The 27319-nt window shown below is 51.0% G+C and overlaps 1 protein-coding gene across 9 annotated transcripts in view; it reads left to right on the forward strand.

The window, feature by feature from the left end:
* Positions 1-27319, forward strand: part of Ano1 (anoctamin 1) — a 164182-nt gene that overhangs the window by 111583 nt on the left and 25280 nt on the right. For 3 of the 9 annotated variants that reach the window (XM_021227304.2, XM_021227295.2, XM_021227301.2), the window contains 8 exons: positions 938-1072; positions 4322-4482; positions 16962-17044; positions 19265-19276; positions 19832-19903; positions 22866-22943; positions 23882-23956; positions 27034-27235. In XM_021227304.2, coding sequence (XP_021082963.1) covers positions 938-1072; positions 4322-4482; positions 16962-17044; positions 19265-19276; positions 19832-19903; positions 22866-22943; positions 23882-23956; positions 27034-27235 — 818 coding nt within the window. The remainder of the gene's footprint in view (positions 1-937; positions 1073-4321; positions 4483-16961; positions 17045-19264; positions 19277-19831; positions 19904-22865; positions 22944-23881; positions 23957-27033; positions 27236-27319) is intronic. The other 6 variants (XM_040750628.1, XM_040750648.1, XM_040750642.1 and 3 more) reach the window with 3 other exon arrangements.

The raw sequence follows: 27319 nt of genomic DNA on the forward strand, positions 1-27319 counted from the left end.
ACAGGATGGGCAGTCATCTGGGCTTCAAGTCCTGTGGGGGCTTGTAGATGAGGGTGTGAATGGTGACAATACATGTCAACCAGGGAGGGCTAGCATACCCTGGGGGGCGGGGGAGAGTGGTTAGTTTACTTGCCTCTGACTAAGTTTCATTCATTGCTTATCCTGAATGGGACTTGAGATGAAGCCCAAAGTCATGGGCCACCAGTGAAGGCTTCACACATGGAAGTTCCCCCAGGGCACACAGGAGAGGCAGAGTCAAACCTGGTGACACACACACATGTAATCCTAATACTTGGGAGGCCAAGGCAGGAAGATCAGGAGTTCAAGGCCAACCTGGGCTGTATTCTACGGTCAAAGCTAGTCTGAGCCTAAGAGGAAAAATCCAGTCTCCAAAAGACAGGGGAGGCTGGAGATTCAGCCCAGCTGGTAGAGTGCTTAACTAACATGCCTGTAGCCCTAGGTTCAACCCTCAGCACCAAGTAAGCCAGGCATGGCAATACACACCTGTAATCCCAGTACTTAAAAGGCGAAAAGAGGAGAATCACAAGACCAAGGTCATCCTCAACTATGTATTGAGCTTGGGACCAGCCTGTGATGTCACACACACACACACACACACACACACACACACACAGAGAGAGAGAGAGAGAGAGAGAGAGAGAGAGAGAGAGAGAGAGAGAGAGAGAGAGAGAGAGAGAGAGAGAGAGAGAGAATGAATATTTTAGGGTTGTAGTTCAGTGGTAGAACCTTTACAGGTAAGTAGGGGCATATACAAAGAATAGAGAGCACCCCAAACCTGGTGAGGTGTTCTAGAGTCTCACTCCCTGACTCTCAGGCATGAGAAACAATGACCCAATTGGAGTTATTCCTTGCCAGGGGGACATGATGTGTCCCTGTGGTCTAGGGTGTGAGTGCATCCCTTTGTTTCTTGGCATAGGAAATACTTTGGCGAGAAGGTTGGCCTGTATTTTGCCTGGCTTGGCGCCTATACCCAGATGCTCATCCCCGCCTCGATCGTGGGTGTCATTGTCTTCCTCTATGGATGTGCCACTGTGGACGAAAACATCCCCAGGTAGGCACCAACCCTGCACTCTATGGGAGACACAATGCTGAGGGCCACCCATGTTCTGAGACAGCACAGAGGATCTGAGATCCCACCACCATGACCAGCTGCAGGACCTTCTCGGCACTGTGCCTCTGCCATAGGGCTGTGGATTGGAGCATCATCACTGCTTCTGATCGGTAGAGAACCCCGTGTCTGTCAGATGGGGAGGAGAGGGGGGTCTTGTCAGATCAGAAAGACCATATCTAGCCACATTTGCCTCTGTGATGTTTTATTTTAATTTTATGTATATAAGTGTATTTTCTGCATGTATGTGTGTGCAGTACCCAAGGAGGCCAGGAGGGAGCATTGGATCCCCCTGGAGCTGGAGTTAAAGATGGTTGTGAGCTGCCACATGGGTGCTGGGACTCTAATCCAGGTCCTCTGGAAGATCAGCCAGTACTCAACCATTGAGCTATCTCTCCAGCCCCTCCCATGGTGTTTTAATATGTGAAATAGGTGTCTGCTATTCCTTTCACCCGAATTCCCTCCCTAGTTCCCTCAGTCTCAAACTAGAGAAAGCTTGCCCCTGTGTCCATATGGATAAGGCAAGGCTTTATAATGCCAGGATAATGCAATGCATGCTGGGGTTTGCTGATGGCTGAGACTTGGCGGTGGCAAGGCTGGTTGTCAGCTCCCAGAGCTCAAAGCTTGTGAGAAGCAGCTAGTGGAATAGGGGTGTCCCTGTGATGTCCCTGAGTAGAAAGGGCTCTGCTGGCTCAGGTGGTGGACTCCCAAGAGAAGGCACTGAGGTTTTTTGCTCTGGCAGCTCTGTCTCCTTAAGTCACATGGTCAGAAAGGCAAACAGTAATCACCCAGACAAAGCCAGTGCCCAGGCCTGTCCGACCCTGGCCTCTGCCCCAGTTGCTCTTGCCTGGCAGCCAGAGGCATGTAGTCCCCCTTGGAGACCAGGCTTCAGTCTCAGGGAAGTGGCAGTCAGTGACCCTGCCCCACCTATCCTCTCTGAGTACTGGACCTTCAGGCTGTGTTTCTTGATTTTGGCTGAGTTTAAGGCCCCCAGCAAAAGGGCTTTTGTCTGGCTGCTGGCATTTGTGTTGGAAGCTGAGGCTAGCTTGGAGGGAGTGGGGTGGGGCACAACTCAGACAAGCCATAGGACTCATAGGCAAGGGGGCAGGCAGAACTGTGCCTTGGCACCCCCTGTGGCTGATGCCACTCATCGGTCCCTCTAGCCTCCCCAGTCTTGGGCCAGACAGCATGGCCCTGAGATGCGTACTGACACAGCAGGGACGGCCTTCCACCCACCAGTTCCTAGGGAGAGGGAGTTCAGATCAGATCAGTCACAACTGGAGTCCTGCCTGCTCTTCTAGCTCAGTGAGAGGACAGAGGTGGGCCCTGAAGGACCAGTTCCTGGGCTTCTGGTGACATCGTGCTAATTTAAGGCCCCAGGAGGATGGCAACAGCAGTGTCACATTGGGGCTCAGGTGTACTCTTAAAGGGCCAACTGCATGCTGGTCCATCTTGCCTCTCCTTCCCAGCAATCCAACAGCATGGTGCCCCTTGGACTCAGCTCAGTCTGGGTATAATAGGAAACCAAGGCAGCAGCACCCTTCCCAAAACTGCATGCTCACACACACCAGAGCTGAGGCTTCAGAGCCTCTGGCCCCCGAGCACATGGCTCCTCATCCCTGGGCGCCCGCCCCTCTCCCACATGTGCGTGTATACACAACATCTCCCCAGATGCTCTGCAACCACTGTGTTGGTTGCACTTAGCCTGTCTTCATCTTTGCATCTGTGTTGAGCGAGCCACACCCCCTGGTGCACAGAAAGAGAATGGAGCTGGTGTCCTCTGTCTTGGGCACAGAGGAGGGTCCCTGAGAGCCAGCACAAGTATATACACAAGTTCATGTGGATCCAGAAATCTAAAGAAGAAGAAGAAAAAAAAAAGCAAAAATACCCACTTCAGCTTTCTCCCAGATGGCCATCTGACCCCTGGGAATGAGTTTTCCAGCCTGTGCATCTATTTATAGATCAGGGTCAGGTCCAAGTTCGAAGGAAGGAGAGAGTTCAGGACAGGCTAGGGCTAAAGGGCAGTATTCCCGCCCCGCTCCTCATTTTCCAGAAATGTTGAGCCTGAAACTAGAGGTCTTGACCATGGCCACAGAGTTCAGGACAGTATAGAATACAGCCTAGAAGCCTGACCTCAGTAGAGGGGCTGTGACCCTGGGAGCCATTCTAAGCACAGGGCTCTCATTCAGAGATTAGGGTTCAAGTCCTAGCTTGCTGTGTGGCCCTAAGGAATTTACTTTTCTCATCCGGGCTTCTGTTCCCACCTGTGAAGGTGGGATTGTAGTGTGATAGCTCACCATACAGGCTAGTCATGGGGCTCACCCTCTTCTGCTGGTGGCTCGTAAATGTCAGGATGTGTTAGCATGAGGAGGGGAGGGCCAGGGCACCCTGGGCTCAAAGCTCCTCACCTACTGAAGCATTGCCTCAGAACTCAGCTGAGCCTGTGTGCTCCATTGACCAGGACCTACCATCCCTGAAGCCTCCTCTGTTTCTTGAGTGAGCCCCTCAGAGTGCCTGGAGACCTCAAAGGAGCATGTCCCCTAGCCACCCACAGAGAAGAGTCCTGGACGCCCTTTCTCCACCTTTTTAGCTGCCCAGCATGCCCTGTAAGGGCCATGGCTTGATGCCCAGTGCTACCAAAGAGTCACCCAGCATGGGTCTGGCCACAGTGAGGCCTCCTGGCTGCAGTTCACTCCATCCCTCCCTTGGGCTTCCAAGCCTGACATAGTACAGCTTTGATAGATCCTAGGAACAGTAAGAAGGCTGGCCGGGGACCCTGGACTGTAAAAGTGTCAGGAGTATTGACCTCAGGCATCACCATCAAAGGCTCATCCCAGAGAGGACACTCTTGTGTGTCTTTCTGCCCAAGAATATGGACATGGGCAGGTAATTTTACAACTGGCTACATCAGAGTTCTGTTCAAGGTGACCATCCAGGCCCTTCACCCAAACCATGAGAACTTAAGTCAGACAATATCATGGTCTTGAATGGATCCTGGGGCCCTGAAACTCATAGTTAAGCATGGATTACATGCCTGTGAAGCTTGTGGCAGGGAGTGGGGCAGAGGGGACACAGCTAGCCAACATGCCTTGACTGTGACTACCAGGGCCACCCTCCATGGTCCCTGGGAAGTAGACTGGAACTTCAGAATTTGAGGCCATTTGGGAACCTGAGGCCACCTCTGTCTTGTAGCATGGAAATGTGTGACCAGAGACACAATATCACCATGTGTCCCCTGTGTGACAAGACCTGCAGCTACTGGAAGATGAGCTCAGCCTGTGCCACAGCCCGTGCAAGTCACCTCTTCGACAACCCTGCCACCGTCTTCTTCTCTGTGTTTATGGCCCTCTGGGGTAAGTGGATCCTTCCACTGAGACCACCCACATGGCAGGGACAGGAACACTCTCTTCTGACATTGAGTCTGATGGTTCACATGGGCTGTGTACTGGGTGTGAAGGTAAGTCACATGGTGTGCCTGGTGGCCACAGGTCTGCATTATGTCCAGGATAAGCACGGCTCTTCTAACCTGGCTGAAAGGTGTCAGTGTAGCTCAGGCTCTGGGAAACCCTGCATGTGGATTCCCAGGGAGTCATGAGTTGCATGAAGCCACCAACCCCTTGCAGCAATGGCCAAATTCAGTCTGCTGTCCTCAAGCCTGTGCCTGGTCAGAGTCGGAGACAACAAGCTGTTCCCCATAGACTCTACCCTCAGCCGCCACAGTCTGGGGCCAAGCTACAACATAGTGTGGCTGTTGCATGTCTACAGATGATGATGATGATGATGATGATGATGATGATGATGAGTGTGTGTGCACTCCAGTGTGCTTGCATGCTCTCACACACATGTGTGATGATGCATTTATGTGAAGGCCAGAGAACAACCTCATATATTGATCCACATATTGTCTTTGTGGGAGGTTTTGTTTGATTTTTTTAAATTGCATTTTATCTATTATTTATTTTGTATGCATGTAGAGGATTGTACATGAGCCGTGGCATGTGTGTGGACAATATTCAGGAGTTGACTCCTTCCACCATGTGGGTCCCAAGGATTGTCAGGTTTGATGGCAAGTATCTGCCTGTTGAGTCATCTCACCAACCCTACCTTGTGTTTTTGGAGGCAGTGTCTCTTTTTGACCTGGAACTCACCAAGTAATGCTGGACTCCAGGGACCCTCTCATGTCCGCTTCCCAGCACTGAGATTAGAAGGTACATGCACGACACCCAGTTTTTTACGTGGGCTGTAGGGATTGAACTCGAGTCCTCATGCTTGCACAGCAAAATCTTTGCCACGGAGCCAGCCCCCCCAACCCTCCATAGATGATTCTGACAACAAACATGTCTCTTCTTTGCAAGCAGGACTTTCCACATCCTTGCCAGCAGGGGATACAGGATTCACACAGGGGCAACTGTGATCCCCACCCTGGTGGCAGGTTCTGAGTGTGCACCTCCAGGGTTGGTAGAAAATGGCTTGGGAAGGAAGGGCCAGGTGACCTGGGGGAAGGAACAGGTGAGCTGCTTAGAAGACGTAGAAAGTTCTTGAGCTGAGCTGTGATAACCTTTTGGGTGGCATTTGAGCCAGGGAGGCCCCACTTTACCCCCCAGTATCACCTGGCTGACTAGTTGCAGGGCAGAAACAAGAGCCAGGACAGGCTTAGTGGGAATGTGCTCAGTAGAAACATGGGAAGCCATTGTAGACCAAGAGAATGACGGTCTGTGGTAACACTGGGTCCTTTCCCTGTCTATGCGGCCTTGGCCTGTGATGATCACTAACAAGGAAAGTTGTCAAAGATGTGGCAGAGCCTCCTAGAACTCAGACAGCACACTCTCCCCTCTGCCAGAAGGTCCCAGTCTCAGGGTTTTCCCTTGGTGCCCAATGTCCTGCAGCAGCAGCCCAGGGTTGGACCGTCCTATGTGCTTGGGAGGCAGGTGTGCAGGCAGCAGTGCCGAGACACGCAACGGGTGAGAGAGTGGAGGGCCTGGCGGGTTTTTTAATGCCACCTCTTAAGCCACTGAGTGGCCCAATGTGTTTACCCCCCTAGGGACTTTGACTCTGACTTCAGGCTCTAAGCTCCACTCCTCATCTGTCTGTAAGCCGGGAGTGTGATGAGAGGAGGCAGACCATGGGTACAGTCTCAGCCCATGGTCCACAAAGAGCCAGCCTTCTGTAAGTGGTTGCTGCTACTAAGCACACTGGAGTATCGTGGGGGAAATAAAGAAAATGCACTGTGAGTGCCCAGAGTGGGGCTTAGGAAATGACTCTGTTAGGTAAGAGTTCTTGCTGTACAACCATGAGGATCTGAGTTCAAACCCCCAGAGTCCCTGTTTTAAAAAAAATGGGTGTAACTGGCTGTGTGTGCCTGCAACCTCAGAACTCTGGGGGCATTGACAGGATGACTGTTGGGGCTTTTGGAGCTGCCAGAGTCTCTTAAAAGACTTATCAGTCAATATTTAAGGGGTGCTGCCAAATATTCGTCACCTCAGAAACCACAGGAAGCAAGCCCAGATGTGTTCAGTGCTCTTAAGTCTTAACAACTAGAAGTCCAAGGAAACAGTGTGTGCAAAGGCCCTGGGGGTGAGGTGCAGGACACTGAAGGAGCCCGCTGCTGCAGGAAATGGGTGGGAGCATGTCAGGGGATCTTAGAGAGGCCAGCAGGGACCTGCCCTAAAGAACATCACGTTCTTGTTAGGAGGACTCAGAAGCCAGCACCCTGGGTCACCGTGTCATAGATGTTTTCCTGTCTTACACTTGAGTCAGAGGCCATAAATGGCAGAGAAAGTTCTACAGGGATTGGTCAGGAGAGACTCAACTGCAATGGAGGAGAGCAGCCGGAGCGTTCTTGGGCTGGGTGTCAGCTCCTCTGTGTAGTTGGGGCCACCACATTCACAGCGTGCAATGCTGCCCACTCTGGGAGGAGCTGCCTTGTGGTTGTGTGTGACAGTGAAGTCCCTCCCTGGAGAATTCTAGAAAGGAAGGTGGAAGGCGGGCATCTGGAGTCTCAGCGCCTCTCAAAGCTTGAGCAGCGTCCCCCAGGGTGAAGGCTTCTCTAGGAGGAAAGACATCTCCCCTGGAGAGGAGGTATTTGTATGACCCCACACTTCATTTGAGCTGAATCCTTCCTGAGATCTTGGGAGATAGCAGCTTGGCTGCAGCCCAAAGATGGAAACCACAGCCTCCCTCAGCGGACCCTGAATTTGTTTATTTGTTTGTGTTTTTGGTGGGTGGGCTAGGGCTGGAACCAGTGCTTCCTGAAGCCATATCACTGACTTGTGCCCCAGCCCCAAAGGCTCTTGAAGGGTCCGCACCCAAGTTTCACCCATGTGAACTTACCTTGAGGGTGGAAGATATTAACTCATAGTGAATGAAGTTCTGTCACATGTAGCCTGTGACACACCCACTGTCGTGGACTCTCCCATGTGTACAAAGCCATTCATCTTACCTGTGAAAGACCTGTATCCTGTTCCAGAGAAGGTGGGGACTGGTGTCTTTTCTTCTGATTTTTTTTTTGAGACAGGGTTTCTCTGTGTAACAGTCCTGGATGTCCTGGAACTCACTTTGTAGATCAGGCTGGACTTGAACTCAGAGATCCACCTGCCTCTGCCTCTGCCTCCCTCATGCTGGGATTAAAGGTGTGTGCCACCGCTGCCCTGCTTGATTTTTTTTTCCTATACAGGGTTTCATGAAGCCCACACTGGCCCCAGACCTGCTATATAGCCAATGATAGCAACCTTGAACTCTCAATTCTCTGCTTTCTGTGTGTGTGCCATCATGGACATACAGACCCCGCATATTTTGGTCACCGTCTCTGATCCTGCCCCTCATTCTTGCTCCCTTACTGCTGCCCCAGGCTAGGGCACATCCTGATCACTTAGGGCAGCCCCCCCCCCGGCACACACACAGAGCACAATGGCAGATTAGTCACTTTCGTCCAACTGGATCGCTAGCTCACTGGCCTAGTGGCATACATAGCAACTCGGGATTCATCTCAGCCGCCCCAACAGCTGTGTGACAATAGGAAGAGACTCTCTCTCTCTCTCTCTCTCTCTCTGTGTGTGTGTGTGTGTGTGTGTGTGTGTGTGTGTGTGTTGTGCACTCACCTGCCATGTTTTGGAGTCATCCCAGTGAAGTTGAACAGAAGGGACACCCGTACCTATTCTTAGGAACGGGCCATTTGCCCATTTTCCTTCCAGTGAAGGTGGGGGAATCATCATTCCAGAATCCTTCAGAGAGCTTTCTAAAGAGCCTATGCTTAGCCTCCATGAAGCCCTGGGTTCAAGCCCTAGCACTAAGAAGTGCAGTCCTGGATACCATGTCTGACCAACTGAGTTGTCCCCCAGGACACCACATTCGTCTGCTGAACAAGGTTGGTGGGCTTCCCTGTGCCTGCAGACATCTGGAGATGCATTCTCTAATGAGTGTTCTGAAGCACATAAAGATTAAGTGATTTGCTGGAGATCACACAGGCTAAGAGATTGATGCCAGCTCTGAGGCCTACCTGTCTGCCTGTCTACCTCTAAGTTCCAAGTAAGGGCTCTGTTCATAACTCGACATTTAAATGCTCTCCCAGGCCCTGCAAAGTGCCCATCTGAGAAAGCAAAAGTGTGCCCTGTTTAGGTAGTGAGGGCACACTGGCAGTAGTTGCCCAGCATGGATTCTTCTGATTGAATGCATGTATGTGGTGGGGCAGCCAATGAGCCCGTCTATTAAACATCTACTTTTCCCAGAGCTATCAGGGTCAGAGCCTGGGCCCAGGTGGCCCTAACCAGTCAGGCTCAGCCACCATCCTCAACAAGCCAATTAAACAGTAAGTAACAGTGAAAAGCAGAGAGGAGAGTCATTTAGTGCAGCCACACTGGGAAGAGGGACAAAGAGGTCCAGAGGCTCCAAGTCTGTCCTCAGGGTCCGGACATGAGCTTCAGGCTTAAACAGAGGGCAGCAGGTGTGCATAGCTACTCAGTCCTGGTCAAGGTGTGGTCCTGCCCGTCACTGTCAGCTCCAGTCTCTCCTGCAAGGTGGTCTGACGAGTTCTCAGGACTCTGTGAGATCTCTCTGGGAGACAAGCTCCCCCTCTGGCTGGCACCAGGCTTCAGTCTTTCCCTTCCCCAGTGTGAGACTCCTGGGAAAATTCCAGTGCCTTGGGGTCCTTTGTTTGAACAGTCTGATGGCCAAAGGGAGGGGCACAGAATTTCTTTACTCCAGCCAGGATGGTGAGAATTTGTCAGCCTCCTCTCTGAGACCCTACTACTCCGCACATTCAAAGCCCTGGCAGGCCTGAGGAAGAGCAGCCAGGAGCTTCCTTCCATTCTCCTGAGGCTGGGGTCTCACCAGCATGTCTCCATTGTGTGCCTGTCCATCAAGCAGAGAAGCAAGTACCCATTTGAAAGAAAGAAAAAAAGCTAACCCCCTCCAGTGAGGCCTTGCTTCAGATAAAGGAAGCTTATGTGGGAAGAGAAGAAGCTAGAGGGGCCGGCAGGAGAGAGCTGCGGGAAGTAATAGAAATCATAGGAAAACCATCCTGGGGCCATTTGCACAGCCGAGCTGTCAAGGGCTGTTAGGAGATCTCAAATCCCTCATCAATTACCCGGTCATTACCCTCTGAAGGATTAGTTCTCCCCAAACCCCTCCCTCCATTGAGGCCCTTTCCTGCACTCCAGCTGTTCCCAGCTCTACACAATGGCAGGCCCACAGGACTGTTCCTGCTGACTGCAATGAGGAGTGGGGCTCAGTGTCCTCCAGAACTGCTGTTTTAATCTTTAAAACTGCTTTTTAATCTTTGCCTCACTAGCGTGGGCTCAGCAACCCCGGCTTCCGACGGCTTCTGCCTGTGATGTCTGACATCTTAAAGCTTGGAATGAAATGTCACGTTGAGCAACTTTGAGCCCATTTAGCTATTTGCCGCCATCAATTTTCTGACATTATAGAATAATCACAGGTCTTAATCGTCTGTCAGTTTTGCACAGAACAAAGGACAGTGATTTTTTTGCCCAGTGGCAGGGGCTGGAGGGCCTGCTGAATGACATGTCAGATTTGAGGCTGAGATTTCATGATGTTGTCCCAGACTGGGCCCCATCGCCTCAAGCTGGAAGGGGACATTAAGAGCGTTATACTATGACTGTCTGCTGGGATCAAAAGGCCAGTGGTGGGTCATGAGTTGAACTTTTGTGTTGGGTAGGTAGGGTCCCAGTGACCCATGTAAAAATGCAGGGCTTCCATTGTCTGCACTGAAGGATCAACAATGGGGAGTCCCCAGACTCTGCAGCTCTCTGGGAATCCAGTTCTGAGCCCTAACTGGGAAAGCTCCTCCCCTGCTAGGAATAACAGTACCACAGGCACCACTCTAGGGAGCACACCCCATGTGGTCTGAAGGCTGGACATCCCAGACCCAGGGCCTGAGGGAATGCCAGGTCCTGGTGCATAGATGCCCCTTTCTCACTGTGTCCTCACACAAAAAGAGTCCCCTCAATAAGGACGCTAATCCCACCCTCAAGGGTCCCAATGGCCCCACCTCCCACACTGTCACTTTGAGGTGGGGACCTTAACATGGAAATTCAGGATTTGCCCAAATGTACCACAAACAGAAATTCATCAGCGAGCTAATGCACGAATGATGAAATATGACACATGCCATCACATGATGGCATTCCCCAGTATTTAAAAAAAAATAAAAAAGCTGGGAATAGGGAAGTGGCCGGGTCAGCAAGCACACTTGTACAAGCTTGAGGACCTGAGTTCTAATCCCAAAAACCCAAGTAAAGATTTGCCATAAATGCTCTAGATGTTTCCGTATTTGGGACCACACAGAACAATGACATCATTTCAAAACCTGCATTGTGCTGACTGATACAGGAATAACTGGAAGGTGAGAGCAGCCCCACCTATGGATGGACTGCTCAGAGCAAACAGCTCCATAGGAAGCACACCCAGCCCTTCTCCAGAGGGAGACCGAGGCTGGTGGAGGCTACTCAAGTGTTGAGCTCATACAAGGTCTGATCCATGCGGGACTTGCTCACCACCCAGTGCAGGATTCTCCAAGGAAAGACATTGTGTAACATGTTGTAGCCAAAACAAGTGCTTAAGGAGGCAGGACTGTGACTCGGTGCTGCTCCTGGACCCCCCTCACTGACTGTTTTGTGCTGTCCTAGCCTATGCCCTCCAAGCCAGGTTCCTTATTTCTGACTCCATGCAAGGTTCACCCCTATGTGGGTTGACAAGTCTTCTCCTCCACAAGCCATGTCGATATCACACAATCCGAATACAGGTCTCTCCATTTATTGAGAAGTCCCAGGTGCACCTGTGCCTCAGTTTGAGTCTATGAACTGGGGTGTGTTAACCCAGCTTCAGGGGCCCTGGGGATTAGATAGAAGAGGGTCCAAGTGGGAGATGCTGTGGACCTCAGTTGTTATATGACAGGATGTGTGACGTGTGATTGTGACGTCAACACTAGGGAGAACATCTATCAGGAGTCACTGGGAGAATGGACCACAGGAGTACTCTGGGAAGATGAGTGATCAGCTTCCTCCTGACCCTTGCTCAGCCCAGATGGAAGGGACTTTTTCTCCATTGACCTGATGTACAGCGCTGAGGTCTTGATTCCCTGCTGCAGCCTCATCGGAGCATAGTCTTGCCCACTGTTCCATCTCATCACGGCACCAGAGCCCGTGACCAAGCACAGAAGGCCCAGCTCCAGCCTACTAGTGCCAGCGCTGGCCTTTGGCTCACAAGAAAACAGACAATTTTCATATTAAATGTTTATTTCTCAGCACAGTTGGGGGTGGTTGGGTCCTAGTCAGCCCGGATCCCAGCAGGTTAGTACCCTCTCCCCTCCCTTCAGACAAGTAAAGAGTGTTCCAGAACCAGTGCTGTGACCCGGGAAGAGGGACAAAGAGGTCCAGAGGCTCCAAGTCTGTCCTCAGGGTCTGGACATGAGGTTCAGGCTTAAAGAGAGGGCAGCAGGTGTGCATAGCTACGCAGTCCTGATCAAGGTGTGGTCCTGCCCGTTACTTAACTTCTTTGGTTCTCTCTTTCCTCCTACAAAAAGTTCAGTGTGGTATGATGATGCACGCCTTTAATCCCAGCACTGGGGAGACAGGAGAAACTCTGTGAGTTCAAGGCTAGCCTGGTCTACATAAGTGAGTTCCAGGCCAACTAGAGCTGCATAGAGAGACTCTGTCTAAAAAAGAAAGAGAAAAGGAAAGGAAAAAAAAAAAAGAAAAGCTCAGATTCTTGGACATACAAAATATGACTGTGATTTTTTTCCTTTAAGGAAATCCAGGGTCTGTCAGAATTATTCTGATGTCGTAACTAAGTACAGGCCCACAAGTCAGCCAGAATCAGTTCAGAACTCCCTTCTGGGCTTGCCCCTGGACACAGCGTGGCTTCTCCCAAGCCTCAGTATCCTGGTTTTCTTTCTTATGGAATCATTCCTTCTGTTTCTGACGCTGGTGGACGTGAGGTTACCCCACCTCCGTCAGTGACTGCAGCTGGCCCCGGGTGTGGAGAGGAGGCAGAAGGGAAGAGTCCAGCCATCTCAGACTGCCTGAGGTCTGGGTGTATTAAAAGGGCGATAAAGGCCACGACACCAACACTATAAGAAACAGGGACTTCAGGGGCAGGTGGAGGTGTGTCTAGCCCTGGCCTCGGCCATAGTGCCATGTCTCAGGGCAGAGGCATCTTTCTTCTGGGGCCTGGCTCCTTCCATGAGTTCTCTAAGCAAGGCCCTCATTCCCCCATTACCTCCCCATGGGCAGGGAAGGGTTTTTACAGAACCTTTTTTGGGTCCTGAAGGATGTTTGAGAGTGTTGACTTAGATGTGTCCTCAGCTTGGAGCACTGAGGTTGCCAAGTTGTCAGCCACCACATCTCTATGCTGAGACAGCCACTGTCCTGACTTCTGGTCATCAGAATCAAATGATACAAGAATGTTGGCTGTAATCAATCACCCACCTAATGACACAAGAGTGTTGACTGTAATCAGTCACTCACTTGTCATGGAACACCAGTTCTGTCCCTGACTCTGCAGGCTTCCGTACTCTCCAGCCTTCTCTGCTCCTGGCCTTCTGGTGACAGTGCCTCCATCTTCTTAGCCTCCATTCCTGTGCTTGAACTTTTCATCTCTTGATCCCAGCATGTGATTAAAAATGACAGTTTCACCTCCTTATGTCTGATTAAGACATAATGGGTAGTGTGTCTAGTACATGGACCCAGCACATACCCACCCATCTTCTCACGCATGCATGCTCTGCCTCTTAGCTGCCCTGAACAGCACTGCCCTATGCATCTTCCCTTGGGGCTGATCCCAGTAGCAGGATGGCTGATGGCTGATGGCATGGTGGCCTCAGCTGCAGGTTTCTGAGGTCCCTTGTGCTGTTTGTTGCTTTGAACATCAGCTGTGACTGTGTACTCCTCTTCCACCAGACATAAGCAAACACAAACGCTCCCCTTTCTTTGTGACCTGACTAGCATTTGTGGGGTGGTTGTTTTGGTTTGGTTTGGTTTGTCTTTTGGTAGCATTTGTTCTGACTGTGATGGGGAAGGATTTTGTTTTGCATTTATTTGTCTTTTGTTTGAGTTGTTGTGGTTGTGGGTTTTGGTCCTCTTGGTGAGAGCAAGGCTGAACCCTTCCATAAACCATTGCTCATTTGCATGTCTCCTTTCAAGGATTCTCTTCACCCTCTTTGCCCATTTGGTTTGGGTCAGGTTTTTTTTTAAGTAATTGATTTATTTGTATGTGTGTGCTATGTGTTGTGTGAGTTTATATATACTGTGTACATGTGTGAGCTATTGGAGCAGAAGAAGGCATCACACCCTCCCCTAAAATTGAAGTTACAGATGGCTGTGAGGTGCCACGTGGGTCCTGACAATTGAATCCAGGTCCTCTCTGAGAGCAGAAAGTGCTCTCAACCACTGAGCCATCGCTCCATCTCCCAGGTTTGTTTATTTTATTTTCCTTATGTGAGACAAGAACTCACACTGAAGCACAGGTTGTCCTAAAACTCATGGTGAGTCTCCAGCCTTGTCCTTGCAAGTGCTAGAATGACAGACATGAGTCACCACACCTGTTCACCCAGGTTCCCTTGCATTCCCACTTCCTAGGAAGCTCAACTTTGAATCTTACTCAGAAGTAGGATTTAGTTTGTTTTTATTTTGTGTGTATGAGTTTTTTGCATGCACATATATTTGTGAAGCACATGTATGTCTGGTACCCCCAGAGACCCAAAGAGTGCATCAGATCCCCTGGAACCAGAGTTGCAGATGCCTGTGAGTTGGTATGTGGATGCTGGGAACCAAACCTGGGTCCTCTGCAAGAGCAGCCAGTGCTCTTAACTGCTGAGCTGTCTTTCCAGAGTGGCTTGAAGTAGTAATAAAGAGCATTAGGATGCATGTCCCTTTGTCCTGGGACAGCAGTAACAATGGCTGTGTCCTCACGGCTCTGACTTCTACCAGGACACCCCACCAGAGTTCCCATCTGGATGCCTTATTTCTGTCTTGACATCCCCACTTAACAGTTAAGCAGTTTGTTGCCCATGAGCCTCAGCTTCCTCCTCTGTAAAATAGAGAGATATCGATACTGGCTGGTAACTATGGGGTTTCACAGAGGAACACACTTTGCATGGAAATTCTTGGCACAGAATCTTGTATGTGGTAGCCTGAGAATCTCAAACTCTGATGACTTTGTGACTGTCATCCCTGCCTCTGCTGACTTTCTGAGGGTAGTAATCACAGTAAACAGTCAGCCAGTGTGTCTGTCTTTACAAACTGTGTGTTCATAAAGTCACCCATCCATCATTGAACACCGGAGAGCCTGTCTGGGGGTCAGCTACCTGCCGAGTACTGTGGACAGAGGAACTAGGTCCTATTCCTACCCTCCGATACCTAGAAAGTCCACACACGGATGGGGACTCTCCTGGAAGGTGAGAGGAACAGCACAGATGCAGTTTGGGGTTAGCCCTGTACAGTTTGACTTCATATAACAATGTAATATCTGAGATCAGGTAACTTCATAAAGCAAATAGGTTCATTTTGATTCTGGTACTGGAGGTTAAAGGTCAAGAGCCCCCACCTCTGGGATGGCCTTGTTGTTGGCAGCATCATAGGGTGGTGCAGGGCCTCACTTGGAAAGAGATGGAAAGTAATTCTTTCCTCTTTTCACAGAGCCACGGGGACTCATTCACCAGGCTCCATTCTGCAGACCTAATTGCCTTCTGAAGGCCCCACCCCTGACAGCACAGTGGGATTAGCTTCCAGTGTCTTCTTAGCTCACAGTGGTTATCAAATTTCAACACTGAGTCTCGGGAGATGCTCCAGCCATATCTTCACCATGGCATCCTGTGAGATGTCCACTGATATGCTTTCTTTTAAAATGTATTTGCTTATTTTGTATGTATTTGTGTACACCAGAGTGTATGTATACATACCACATGAGTGCAATACTTTCAGAGGCCAGAAGAGGACATCAGATCTCCTGGAACTGAAGTTACTGGTGGTGACCACCGCAGGGGTTCTGGGAACTGAACCTGGGTCTTCTGCAAGAGCAGCCAGTGCTCTTAACCACGGAACCATCTCTCCAGCCAGTGCTCTTAACCACGGAACCATCTCTCCAGCCCATGAGCCTTGGCTAATGTTTTCTGACAATGGATGTGTGTGGGGAGTGGTGGGGAGTCATCAGCTTCTTCTAGAGAAGGTGGCATTTGAACATTTGGTCTGTATGGAATGTAACACAGATTTGACTGTGGTGGCCCACACCTGTGCACTCTGGAAGTAGAGGCAGGAAAATCAGGAGTTCAAGGCCAGCCTTAGATACTGCTCTAGTTTTCCATCTGTTGCTGTGACAAAACACCTTGACCATGTGCCGTGGTGGCACATCCTTTAATCCCAGCACTCAGGAGGTGGAGGCAGGCAGATCTCTGTAAGTTTGAGGCCAGCCAAGTGAGTTCTAAGACAGCCAAGGCTATTAAACAGAGAAACCCTGTCTCAAGAAACAAACTCAAAAAAACAAACAACAAACAAAAACCAAAGCCACTGTGAAGTAATCAACTTAGGAAGGAAAGGGTCTGTTTGTCTTACAGCTCCAGGCTACAATCCATCGCTAAGGGAAGTCAGTCGCAGAGGTAGGAGCTGGAGACAGCAGTCACAGGCCTCACAGTCACCATGGGAGTGACTGCAGCAGTGGTGGCTGCTGTCCTGAGCCTCAGGTGGCTTTCTTCACTTGCACTGTTTAAGGCCTAGCCCATGAAATGGTGCCACCCACCTTCAGGGTGGGTATTTGACAATCAGGGCAATCCCCTGCAAACATACCCACAGCCACGGCCAGTCTGACCTACAGTTGCTGGTTTGAGACTCCTTTCTTAAGTGATTCTAGATTGTAGCAAGATGACAAGTAAACCGACCACCATGGCCACACAACACAGCAAGTTCAATGCCAGCTTTGGGTACATGAGACCCTGTCTCTCAATAATAAATGACACAGGACAGTGGCCAGGGGTGCACTCAGCGGGTAAACACAGGGGATGTCTACGGGGCTTGATGCTAGTGTGAGTTTCTAGATAACCCTACCCTCAAAACCTCCCAACACTCGTGCCCAGGGTCTCTGAAAGAGTTACTAGAGACCCAGGCTCAGCCATTAGCTAACCCTCCTCTCTCTGCTGGCCTAGAGACCTTGGCCAGAGTTTACCTCAGTTTCCTCATCTGCAGAGTGGGAAAGCAATGGCCAGGCAGGGTGAATTAGAGGGCCGAACCCGTTCATTTGTGTGCCTTTGACCTTTGCTGAGCCCGTGGTATACCACTGTGCTGTCCAGGGCGCTCAGTAGCCCTGACTGCTTCCCACCATCCCACAGCTGCCACCTTCATGGAGCACTGGAAACGGAAGCAGATGAGACTCAACTACCGCTGGGACCTCACAGGTTTCGAGGAGGAGGAGGTGAGTAGCTGTGCCTGCCCTTGCCAAGGCCCCCTCTGCCACCCCCTCTGGCTCACGTGGATGCCCCAGGCCCTGACTGGCCCTTGATCCCAGGCGCGGCTCCTGTGGCTCCTCCACTCATCACCCTGGTATTCCTTGGTTGTCAGGGCAACTGTTTTCCATCTGCCAGTGTTTTCTGTCTCCATGCTTCCAAAGACACAACACCCACGAGTGTGGGCTCGAGTGCTGGCCAGGGCTCCCACACTGACCTCATCACATCTGGGGCTGTGGGGTGTGGGCAGGAAGTCACTGCTGTCCACAGGCCGCCTTCCTCTCTGTACTCCATCCAAACTATCCCCCAGCCTGCAGTTGGGAGGTTGAGGAGCCTAACAGACCTTTACCAACTGACTCACTGCAAACATGCCTGGGTTCCAAAGAGGGGGTACCCAGCAGTAGATGGCCCTGGAGTCAGGGAGAATGAGTCTCCCCAGAGTCCTCTAACTGACATCTCAGCAGGAATTCACACACACCCAAGAAGAGCAGAGGGGCTGTTCCCTGCATGTGTTGAGGCACAGCCATGGCCTGGTGCAGCATTCCATCTCACTCTGTAGCCTAGGCTGGCCTCACACTTTCTACAGTACAGTCTTCAGGACCTGGTCTCCCGAGAGCTGGAGTTACAGAGCTGAGGCACACCTAGTGGCATACTTCTCTTACTTCTCCTCTTCTCTTCTCTTCTCTTCTCTTCTCTTCTCTTCTCTTCTCTTCTCTTCTCTTCTCTTCTCTTCTCTTTTCTCCTCTCCTCTCTTCTCTCCTCTCCCTTCCCTTCCCGTTTCCTCTCCCTTCCCCTCCCCTCCCATCCCCTCTCTCTTTCCCTTCCTCCTTCCTGCCCCCCTCTCTCTGAGATGGTCACATGTAGCTCATGCAGGCCTCCAACTTGCTGCATAGTCAAGGATGACCTTGATCTCCTGACCCTCCAGGCTCTACCTCTGGAATGTTGGCATTGCAGGCCGGTATGCTCTGCCACATTTGGTTTATTTGATGCTAGAGATCTAACCCATTGCCTTATGCATGCTAGGCAAACACTCTCCCATCTCAGCTACATTGACAGTGCCTTTCCCATGGTTAACTTTTTTATAAGTGAGGCCCCTTTTATGTTTTTGATATGTTGCAAATATCTCTCTGTCTATGTCTCTCTGCCTCTCTTCTGCACCCCCCCCCCACTAGAACTGGAACCCAGGACTTCATCATGTTTGACAAGTACTGCTACTGAGCCCCAGCTCTGTGCCCTTAAAAAAACTCATAGTTCATACCCTCCTGAGCCACAGTCTGTAGGTCACTCTTGGTCACATACACCTTTCAGAGAGCCCACAGTGGTTCCTGCTCCATGCTGACAGCAGCTGGGCAGTCAGATCATGGTTGTAAGCCAGGTCTTTGGGACTACAGTACCCAACTACCATTGCTGTGTGATCTGGGACATATTGGTTAGCATCTTGTTGCCCAGTGCCATTTCCTGCTACATAGACACCGAGGAGCAAGCCCCATTTGACTGAGGAGATCTCTGCTGAATCATAGCTGTGAATCATAGTAAGAAAACTTCCCGGAGAATTACTCCAGCTGCAGCTGAGCCTCACCTGCCACTCACCCATGTAACAGTGTCTAATGTAACAGTGTCTACCCTTTTCTGCAATGAGTCCATTTCACAAGTGACTGGTGCTCTATGTATAGGGCAGGAGCTCTGGCCTGGGTGGCCCTCTCCTTGGTTCTGTTTCCATGTTGACAATTCCAAGAGAAGAATGCCAGCTGGATCTTACTGTCACAGTAGCTTAAAAACACTTCCAAGGTGTTCTGAAAGCAGAGGGGAGCAACTCACCACTCTCTTACCTTGACCTCTTTGCCCCTAGGGCTTGATTTCTAAGCGAGATTCCTTAGGCCACTGGGCACACGACTCGAATGGGCCTGAGTGAGTTGACCAAAGTGAGCCTCTCACGCTGACCACAGTTCTGGGGAAGTGAATGCCTGGGGTCTGAACCCCAGGTTTGATGGAAGCAGGAGGGAGCTGGGCCATTGTCCTGTGTGCTTCTCCACTGAATCTGAGAATGGCGGGGAGTTGCAAAAATGGGATCTGGGAGCGACAAACACGCAGCCCCTGTCCTGCTGGACACTGCCATCATCCTGGCTCTGTGGATAAACAGCATCAGTAATGGCTCTCTCTGTTTTTGTCTTTATTCCCGGTCCCCACAGGAAGCTGTCAAGGTTTGGAATATTTTTTTGGTCACTCTGCCTTCCTCTAGCCTGTCTCTGGGGAGAGGGACCTGCGCACACATGCTCCTGTCTTTCCACCAGACGTCTCCTCGTGGCTCTCACCTGGGCTCTGCTTTCTCCAGTCTCACCTAACCTGTTCTTTCCTTCCAGCACCTTCCGCTGAATTGCACTGGGCTCCCCGAGGCCTGGCACCTCCAGTCTGCCTGCGCTTGCTGCCTCTCGCTACGTCTATTTTGACCCCCGTGGCTACTCCACAGAAAGTTTCAGAGGGTCAGTTCACAGCTGGGTGTTCATTACTGCCTAGCACAGCAAAGACCTCCTGCAGGACATAGAGACCAGACCCTCTGGCCATTCCATTGAGCTGGGGTTCCTAACAGAGGAAGTCCTGGACCCAGATTCAGGCCAAGTACAGGGAGTTTGATGTTGGAAATGTGACAGCCAGCTGTGAACTGGTCCCCAGGGTCCCCGAAGCAAATACATTGAATCACGTGGAAGGAGGTGAAGTCAACACTAACGTTTCCTCTCTTGACTTGCTGTCTTTCTCAGGATCATCCCAGAGCAGAGTACGAAGCCAGAGTCTTACAGAAGTCACTGAGAAAAGAATCCAGAAACAAAGAGGTACAGGCTCTGCTATTGACTCCCCACAGTGAGATGCTGTGAATCTGATGTGTGCAGCAAACACTGTCTGTCTAAGTGTGACTAGGGGTCAGCAAGCTATGTGTTTGTGGTATTGATCAGGGGTCAGCAAACACTGTCTGCCATGTTGATCAGGGGTCAGCAAATAGTGTGTATCTGAGATGTGACCAGAAGTCAGGTCAGCAAACTTTGTGTCTAGATGTGACCATGGGTCAGTAAACACTGTGTCTATATTGTGACCAGAGGTCAGCAAATAATGTGTCTGAGGTGTGGTGAGGGGGGTCGGCAAACACCGTGAGTCTGAGGTGTAACCAGGGGTCAGTAAACACTGTGAGTCTGAGGTGTGATCAGGGGTCAGTAAACACTGTGTGTCTGAGGTGTGACCAGGGGTCAGGAAACACTGTGAGTCTGAGGTGTGACCAAGGGTCAGGAAACACTGAGTCTGAGGTGTGACCAGGGGTCAGTAAACACCGTGAGTCTGAGGTGTGATGAGATGGGTTAGCAAACACTGGTCTTCATCAGGTATGACCAGGAATCAATAAACAACACTTACCAGGTGTGACCAACAGTCAGAAAAAACTATGTGCTCCCAGGTGTAGGTCAATGTCAACAAATGCTGTGTATTCTCTGCAGACCAGGGCTCAGCTCAGATAGTAAATATTTTATGCTGGATAATCTCTGTCATTGTAGCATGAACAGGGCTGTTGACAAAAGGTAAACAAGTATGCAAGACTGTGTTCCCATAAAACTTTATTTACAAAAACAGGCCAGGGGCCAGATGGGACCAAAGGGCCAGAACTAGCCCATCCCTGCTCTAGACTGTCCCCTGATGTACTCTGAGAGTGACCTCAACTTCAGCAAACATGTCACACTAGAATATGATTCCTCAGAAGGACCCCTTCCCCATCCTGTGAAACCTGTATTCTGTGTTGAACAATGAGTTGGGAGTATTTGTAGACCCAGGTCCCTGAACTTCTTGTTTCTCTAGAACATAGGCATAGGGAGAAGATGTGGGTGTTGTGATGTGCTCCAGGGCACTGTCTTTTTTATAATAAACTGTCCCCAAGCCTCTTGTTCTGATTGGCAGCTTGTGTGTGCGGCTTGCATTCTTGCACACCTCTAATTTTCATATAAGGGGAGATAGACCAGGATCCCTAGACTGCTGGCTCCTCACTGATGCTGGAGAAAGTCATATTGGTACTGGGAAATACTGGGAAGTTAGAGGTTACTCTTCCAGGCTTATGGTTTTCCTGACCTTTGAACCCTTGGCCTCTGGAATGACTAGGACAAACCCTGGGCTCTTACCTTGTCATTGTGTCCTGGGCACTGAGCTCATGGTACCAAGTAGCGTGAGGTTTAAGGTTGTCACAGTTCCATGGAGGTTGGCACAGCAGAGGCTGCAGGCATGCCAGGTGCAAGGCCCCACTCTACATCCAGGAAGGATGTACCAGAATACTCCAGAGACTGAGTGAGCAGGACTCAAGGGCACAAAAAATAATCACAGCCAAGTGTGGTGGTGCACACCTTTAATTCCAGTGCTTGGGAGGCAGAGGCAGGTAGATCTTTGCCAGCCTGGTGTACACAGTGAGTTCTAGAACAGCCAGGACAATACACTGAGACCATGTCTCAAAAAGGAAGAAATTATATAAACAAGCAAGCCAGGCATGTACAGCATTCTGATACTGAGGCACAACTGTCATTTACAGAGCTGAGACAACCTTACAATCAAATTACAAACAAAACAGCGAAAAAAAATCATAGTGTTTAAAGTTTACAATATTATGTTGGTCCACATCCGTAGCCACATGCAGCCCAAGGGTTAAATACACCAGCTGGAAGCCGTCTGTGACCAGATCAACGGAGCAGTCCCGTCTATACATAGCCTAGTGGCCCCCAAATGAGAACCTACAAGCCTCCATCATGTCTCTGTGTCTCCAGGGCACCTCCCCAAATCTAAGTCTGGGTGGAGAAACCTCAGGAGTCAGCCTGAGTCCCCAGAGCCATGGGACAGTGGCTCTCTGGTCACACATCTTAGATTGGAATGAATACAGAGAAGTGTCTCACTCATTCATGAACAGCAGGGGCTTGCAGCCGCCACACACCACACCACACCACACCACAGCCATCACAGCAGCAACTTCAGAGAACAGCAGCTGCCTCATACAAGCTCAGTTTCAGCCCCAGTGCTTGGATCATGGGAGAACCACAAAGATGTTGGAGAGTTGGGTTTTTTGTTTGTTTGTTTTTTGTAGGCTTCTGGCAAGGTGGTGGCCCTGAGCCTGTGGCTTCATATGGCCACATTCTCTCTCCTGTCTCCTGTGGCTCAGTGACTGATTTGCATTGGTTTCTCTCAGTTATGGAACAAAATTACTTCATGTGGTTTTGTTCTTTTTATATGTATGTATATTATATTTATTTGTGTGTGCATGCCACAGCACATGTGTGGAGATCAGAAAGCCATCTTTGGGGAGTCTGTTCTCTCTTTCCACAGTGTGGACCCCGAAGTGTTCAAGCAAGGCCATCCTTACAGGCCCATGGTTTTGTTTTTTTACGACAGGGTCTATGTAGCCCAGGCCAGCCCCCAACTAGCTATGTAACCAAGGACGACCTTGAATGGATGACCTTGAATTTCTAATCTTCCTGACTCTATCTCCAGAGTGCTGGGATTACAGGCCTGTGACACCACATGTGATACAATGCTGAGGGTGCCCATGGGAACTATATGCTAGGTTCTTTATTCTAGAAACTTCTAGTTCCCCCTGCCCTGACCTTGAATTGAGTCTCCGTTATATGTTAACTTGTTTAAATACCCAGAGCCCTGTCAGCCTTGGCAGATGGTGCTCACAAGGAAAGTGAGCCATTGCCTAGACCTAATCCCCATCCACGATCAGCAGTGCCCCACCAGTTCCACCGTACAGTGCTCTCTTTCCCCACCCACCCTCAGAAGCGCCGGAATGGTCCAGAAGAACCGACCAACAAATGGAAGCAGAGGGTTAGGACAGCCATGGCAGGGGTGAAATTGGTACTTCTCTGTTTTTGGGCAACTTGAGCCTTGACACCATCTGCAGGCCTTCTTGGCCACTGTGTCTGTCCCTGGCCACCTCTGTGGTGTGTTCTTGGAACATTCCCATCTGTGTCCCTTCCCCACCTCCCACCTGCAGTCTACCATGTGTTGCAATGTCACTGCATGGCTGTCAGGGATCCACAGGGAGCAGATGCAGCTTCGTGTGGGGCTCTGGAGACGTGCTTGTCACGGGTGTCCACTGGAGACGTGCTTGTCACGGGTGTCCTCGACTGCTTCTTGTTTTCTCGTGAGTGTGCATGCAGACACCGCTGGAATGAGTGGCCTCCCATGTGACATCGTGCTAGCATGCTGGGTTCCAGTGTGTGTTTTTGTCTTTGAAAGTCCCTCCCCTAAGCACTTGAAACTGCCCAGGCTAGTGACCAACTGCTCCCCAAGGCCCCTCCAGGCCAGCCAGCTCAGGGCCCAAGACAGTCTCAGAGAACTATGTGGCCCCAGGTCAACATGGCCTTACAGTGCTCTGAGTTCTAACATGCAGTGCTAGGTACTTGTTCTTCTGCTCAGCAAAAGGGGAAATGGCTATTATTGATATGGGTGGCAAATGGCCCAACAGCCTAGGACCTATAGTCCTGGACAGGAGACCGCAGAGGAAGAATAGAGTCTCAGACTTGAGCAGCTCCATCTCGGGCCATGCAGTTCTTAGGGAGCAGTGGGCAGTGCCTGGCCCATGCACAGAGGAGGCCTAGCCCCCGAGCCCATTCCCTACTTTGTCACCTTGTGACCTGTTCAAGGGGGACTAGACCCTATTTGCCTCCCCTTTCACTGGTCTGCCATGTTTGCTCAGCTGCTTCTGGAGGTTTCTCTTGAGTTTTTGTGTGTACTCCTGTCCACCCACTGGGGTGGTTCTCAGTAAGTAACTAGGCGGTTTCATGTTGCAGACAGACAAGGTGAAGCTGACCTGGAGGGACCGCTTTCCAGCCTATTTCACCAACCTTGTCTCCATCATCTTCATGGTAAGTTCTAGAAGATTGGAGGGGCTGGGAATCAGAGGTACCCTGCACTCATCTTGGGACCCCCTCCAGGCCCTGACTCCAGGAATGGAGAGGGAGTGGGGGACCCCCTCTTCCATCCCTAAGATGGGACCAGCTGGGGCTTGTGGTGGTCCTGGGGTATGTGATCTGACTCTGGTGAAACGCATCCTTCACTGAGGGGCAGGGAGCTCACACGGGGGTCTCCTCTGCACCCTTAAAACCAAACTGACAAATCTTAGAGAAACCAGTAAAGAAATTTCACCAGATGGTCAGGCATGGCAGTGCACTCTTATAATCTAGCACTCAAGAGGCTGAAATAGGAAGGTTGCTGCACATTCAAGGCCAGCCTGGGCTATATAATGAGGCTATGTCTCAAAACAAAATCTAAGAAAAAAATAAAGAGGAATAGGACAAATGGCTCTGAGCTGACTCAAACCCAGCAAATGTCGCATGGCTCTCAGGGAACTCCCATACCTATTGAAGTCACTAGGCCTCTGCCTCACGTCACCTGTGCCTTTCTCAATCTTCACGTGGCCAGAGCCACTTGTAGTCACCTTTTGTCTGGCCCAGGAGGCTTTGATGAGATCCTGGCAGAGCCACCTACACTTTCAGCCCCAGAATCCCATCAAGCCCCTACCCTGGAGCTTCCTTGGGTCATTCAGTGGATGACCCATTCAGTCTTCACAGCTAGCCAGGCGGTGAGGAAACAGGTCCAAAGGCTGGTCCTTGGAAGGCTAGCCAAGATGGGCAAAGCCAGGAGCCTATTTCTTCTCATTCCATATGAGACGGACAGACAGCCTTGAGCCAGGATGGGTTTTCTGGGCAGGGTGCCCCCCTCCCAGAAGACAGTATAGGCCTCAGCTTCACCCCTCCATACACTGTTGCACAATGCTGGAGAACCTCAGCTGCTTTAGAGGATCCAGAAATAGGGAGCCTCCACAGTGGGGGTCCCCAGTCTGTTTTCCTTTCCCTGGAGAAGCTGCGGCTTACCTCGCCAGAAGACAAACTCAGCTTCCTTTGCTTGGGTTCAGTTTGATGAAGTCTTGCTGCGTAAGCTGTCCCTAAGCTTCTGAACCTTGGCTTCTCAAGTACCTGGGACTCTAAGACACACTCTCAGCCTCATTTTGAGGATGACATGTTCCCTCGGATGCTGAGACACACCCAGAGAATTACACCCCAGCTCTAAGCTAAGGAGCTAAGAAACCCCAACAGCCCCACAGTCCAGCTGCTCCTAGCAAAAGGACCAGGGAAGGTTAAGAAGAGGGTGGGTGGCCTAGGGCTGAGTGTGACCGGAGGTACTGGCTTCTCTGACCTTCTTTCTGCTCGCTCATTCTGGTGGCAACACAACTACTCTACCTCCATCATCATTTCTACACTCCAGTATGAAAAAGGGAAGGCTGCAAGTAGGGCACAAGATGGACAGCAAAGGCTACCTGTCTGTGACGGGAGTTTCCTCAGAAGGCCCTCCCACAATGTATCCCATTGGCCAGAACCCTTTCTCCTGCCCACCTGCCTTGCAGAAAGGCTTAGTAAGGAATACATGGTGCTCTAGCAAGGTAGGCGAGTGTGGACAGACATAGGTAAGAAACCAGCTGGCTGTCTTTACCCAAAAGAGAATCCTGTCACAAGCCAGGCTCACAGACTAATGGAGACGCAGCTTTGCCCCTGACCCCAGAGTTCCATTCAGGACCACACAAGCTGGTCCTGAAGACGTTAGTGTGCATGGCCAGCCAGAGGTGCAGGGCACATGGCTTGTGGCTCCCTTGGAGGAGGGTGGAGGGTTGCCTATGCTGAGTCACCACAGACCCAGAGCCGTCCCAACCTCTGCACCCTGGCACAAGAGACGTTCTTATGGCTGGGAGGGGCCTCTTGGCAGGCTTGAGGGGTTTTCCGAGGAAAACCCTCACTCGCTGGCAGAGCTCAGGGCGTGGTATCCATGCCTTGTGCTTGCAGGGCATAGTGGTTTCCCAGGCAGGGTGTTTCTCTGCTTAGTCACTAACAGATGTCTGAAAAGGCCTGGTTGTGGCCCATAGTGTGCAGGGCAAGTCTTCTGAGGAGACCCCAAGGGCCATGTTCACTAAGTGGGCAACACAGAGCAGCAGGGCCTGTGCCAGGAGCATGAGGGATCATGCCAGTGAGGACAAGACCTGCCTTACATCCCGGTCTCAGAGACATGGGGACCAGAGCCTGTCTAGAGCAGCCAAAACCCATACAGAAGTAGCTGAAGCCCAGATAGGCTCTGCTTTGCAAGCTTCAGACATGCCCACCCTCACCCAGTGAGCTCTAGGGTGGGGTGTCCACACCCTTGGGCTGGGCAGAGACTGGGTCTTATCCACGGACCTGCGCCAAAAGGAAAAAGAACCCAGACAAAAGGAAAAGGAACCCAGACAGACTGTAGCAGGCGGAACAAACCTGTCACTAGATTCCCACCCATCTCTCAGGCCCCACCAGTCTGAGTTCCATGGAATTTTGTAGCCTGAGATGGCTTTGGTTAGCATTGGAGCCTGCTGTCAAGGGAGAGCTAGAAGGTAACTGACTCCAAAAAAGCTATGGGGTGGGAACCCTAGCCATGCCCCAGCAGATGCTACCATCTGCCTGACCACAGTGGCTGTGAGGGCACCTGACTTAGCCCTGCACACCATCCAGAAGTCTGCTGTCTCAGTTGCCCCAGGTTGGGAAAGAAGCATCCCTGGTAGCTAGCCTGCTCTAACACCCACCAAGACAACCACTGGGGCGTGACTGCAGTGTCCTGGGCTCTACTTGAGGGTTAATAAGGGAGAGTAGTACATAGATCTGGTAAATGTTAGGCTTGGATGGACCCATTGGTGAAGCCCCGTCCCCGGAGCCAGGCACACAACTTGATCTCGGTTTTGTCCTTGTTCTGTTGGTTGACTCCCGCAGAGCACCTGCTATCTGGTGGGTACTCCAGCAATTTCAGCTTTAGTTCTGACGCAGAAAATGTGGGGGTTAGGAGTAGATAGGCAGGTTCAAGGGAGCTCCTCACCTTCCCCAAACCACCCCTGCCGTTACCACTAAGCTTGTCCTTGCCTGCCCTGCAGATCGCAGTGACATTTGCCATCGTGCTGGGAGTTATTATCTATAGAATCTCCACGGCTGCAGCCTTGGCCATGAACTCCTCCCCCTCTGTGAGGTCCAACATCCGGGTCACGGTCACGGCCACCGCTGTCATCATCAACCTCGTGGTCATCATTCTACTGGATGAGGTTTACGGCTGCATTGCCAGGTGGCTCACCAAGATTGGTGAGTACCGAGTGCAGGATAGTGTGGGCAGCATGGCCCTGATGCAGGGCCAGCCTTGGAGCAAGCAGCCTGGCCACCAGACTC

Source organism: Mesocricetus auratus, unplaced genomic scaffold (genome assembly GCF_017639785.1).
Source record: "Mesocricetus auratus isolate SY011 unplaced genomic scaffold, BCM_Maur_2.0 Super-Scaffold_4256, whole genome shotgun sequence".
NCBI classification, from domain to species: domain Eukaryota; kingdom Metazoa; phylum Chordata; class Mammalia; order Rodentia; family Cricetidae; genus Mesocricetus; species Mesocricetus auratus.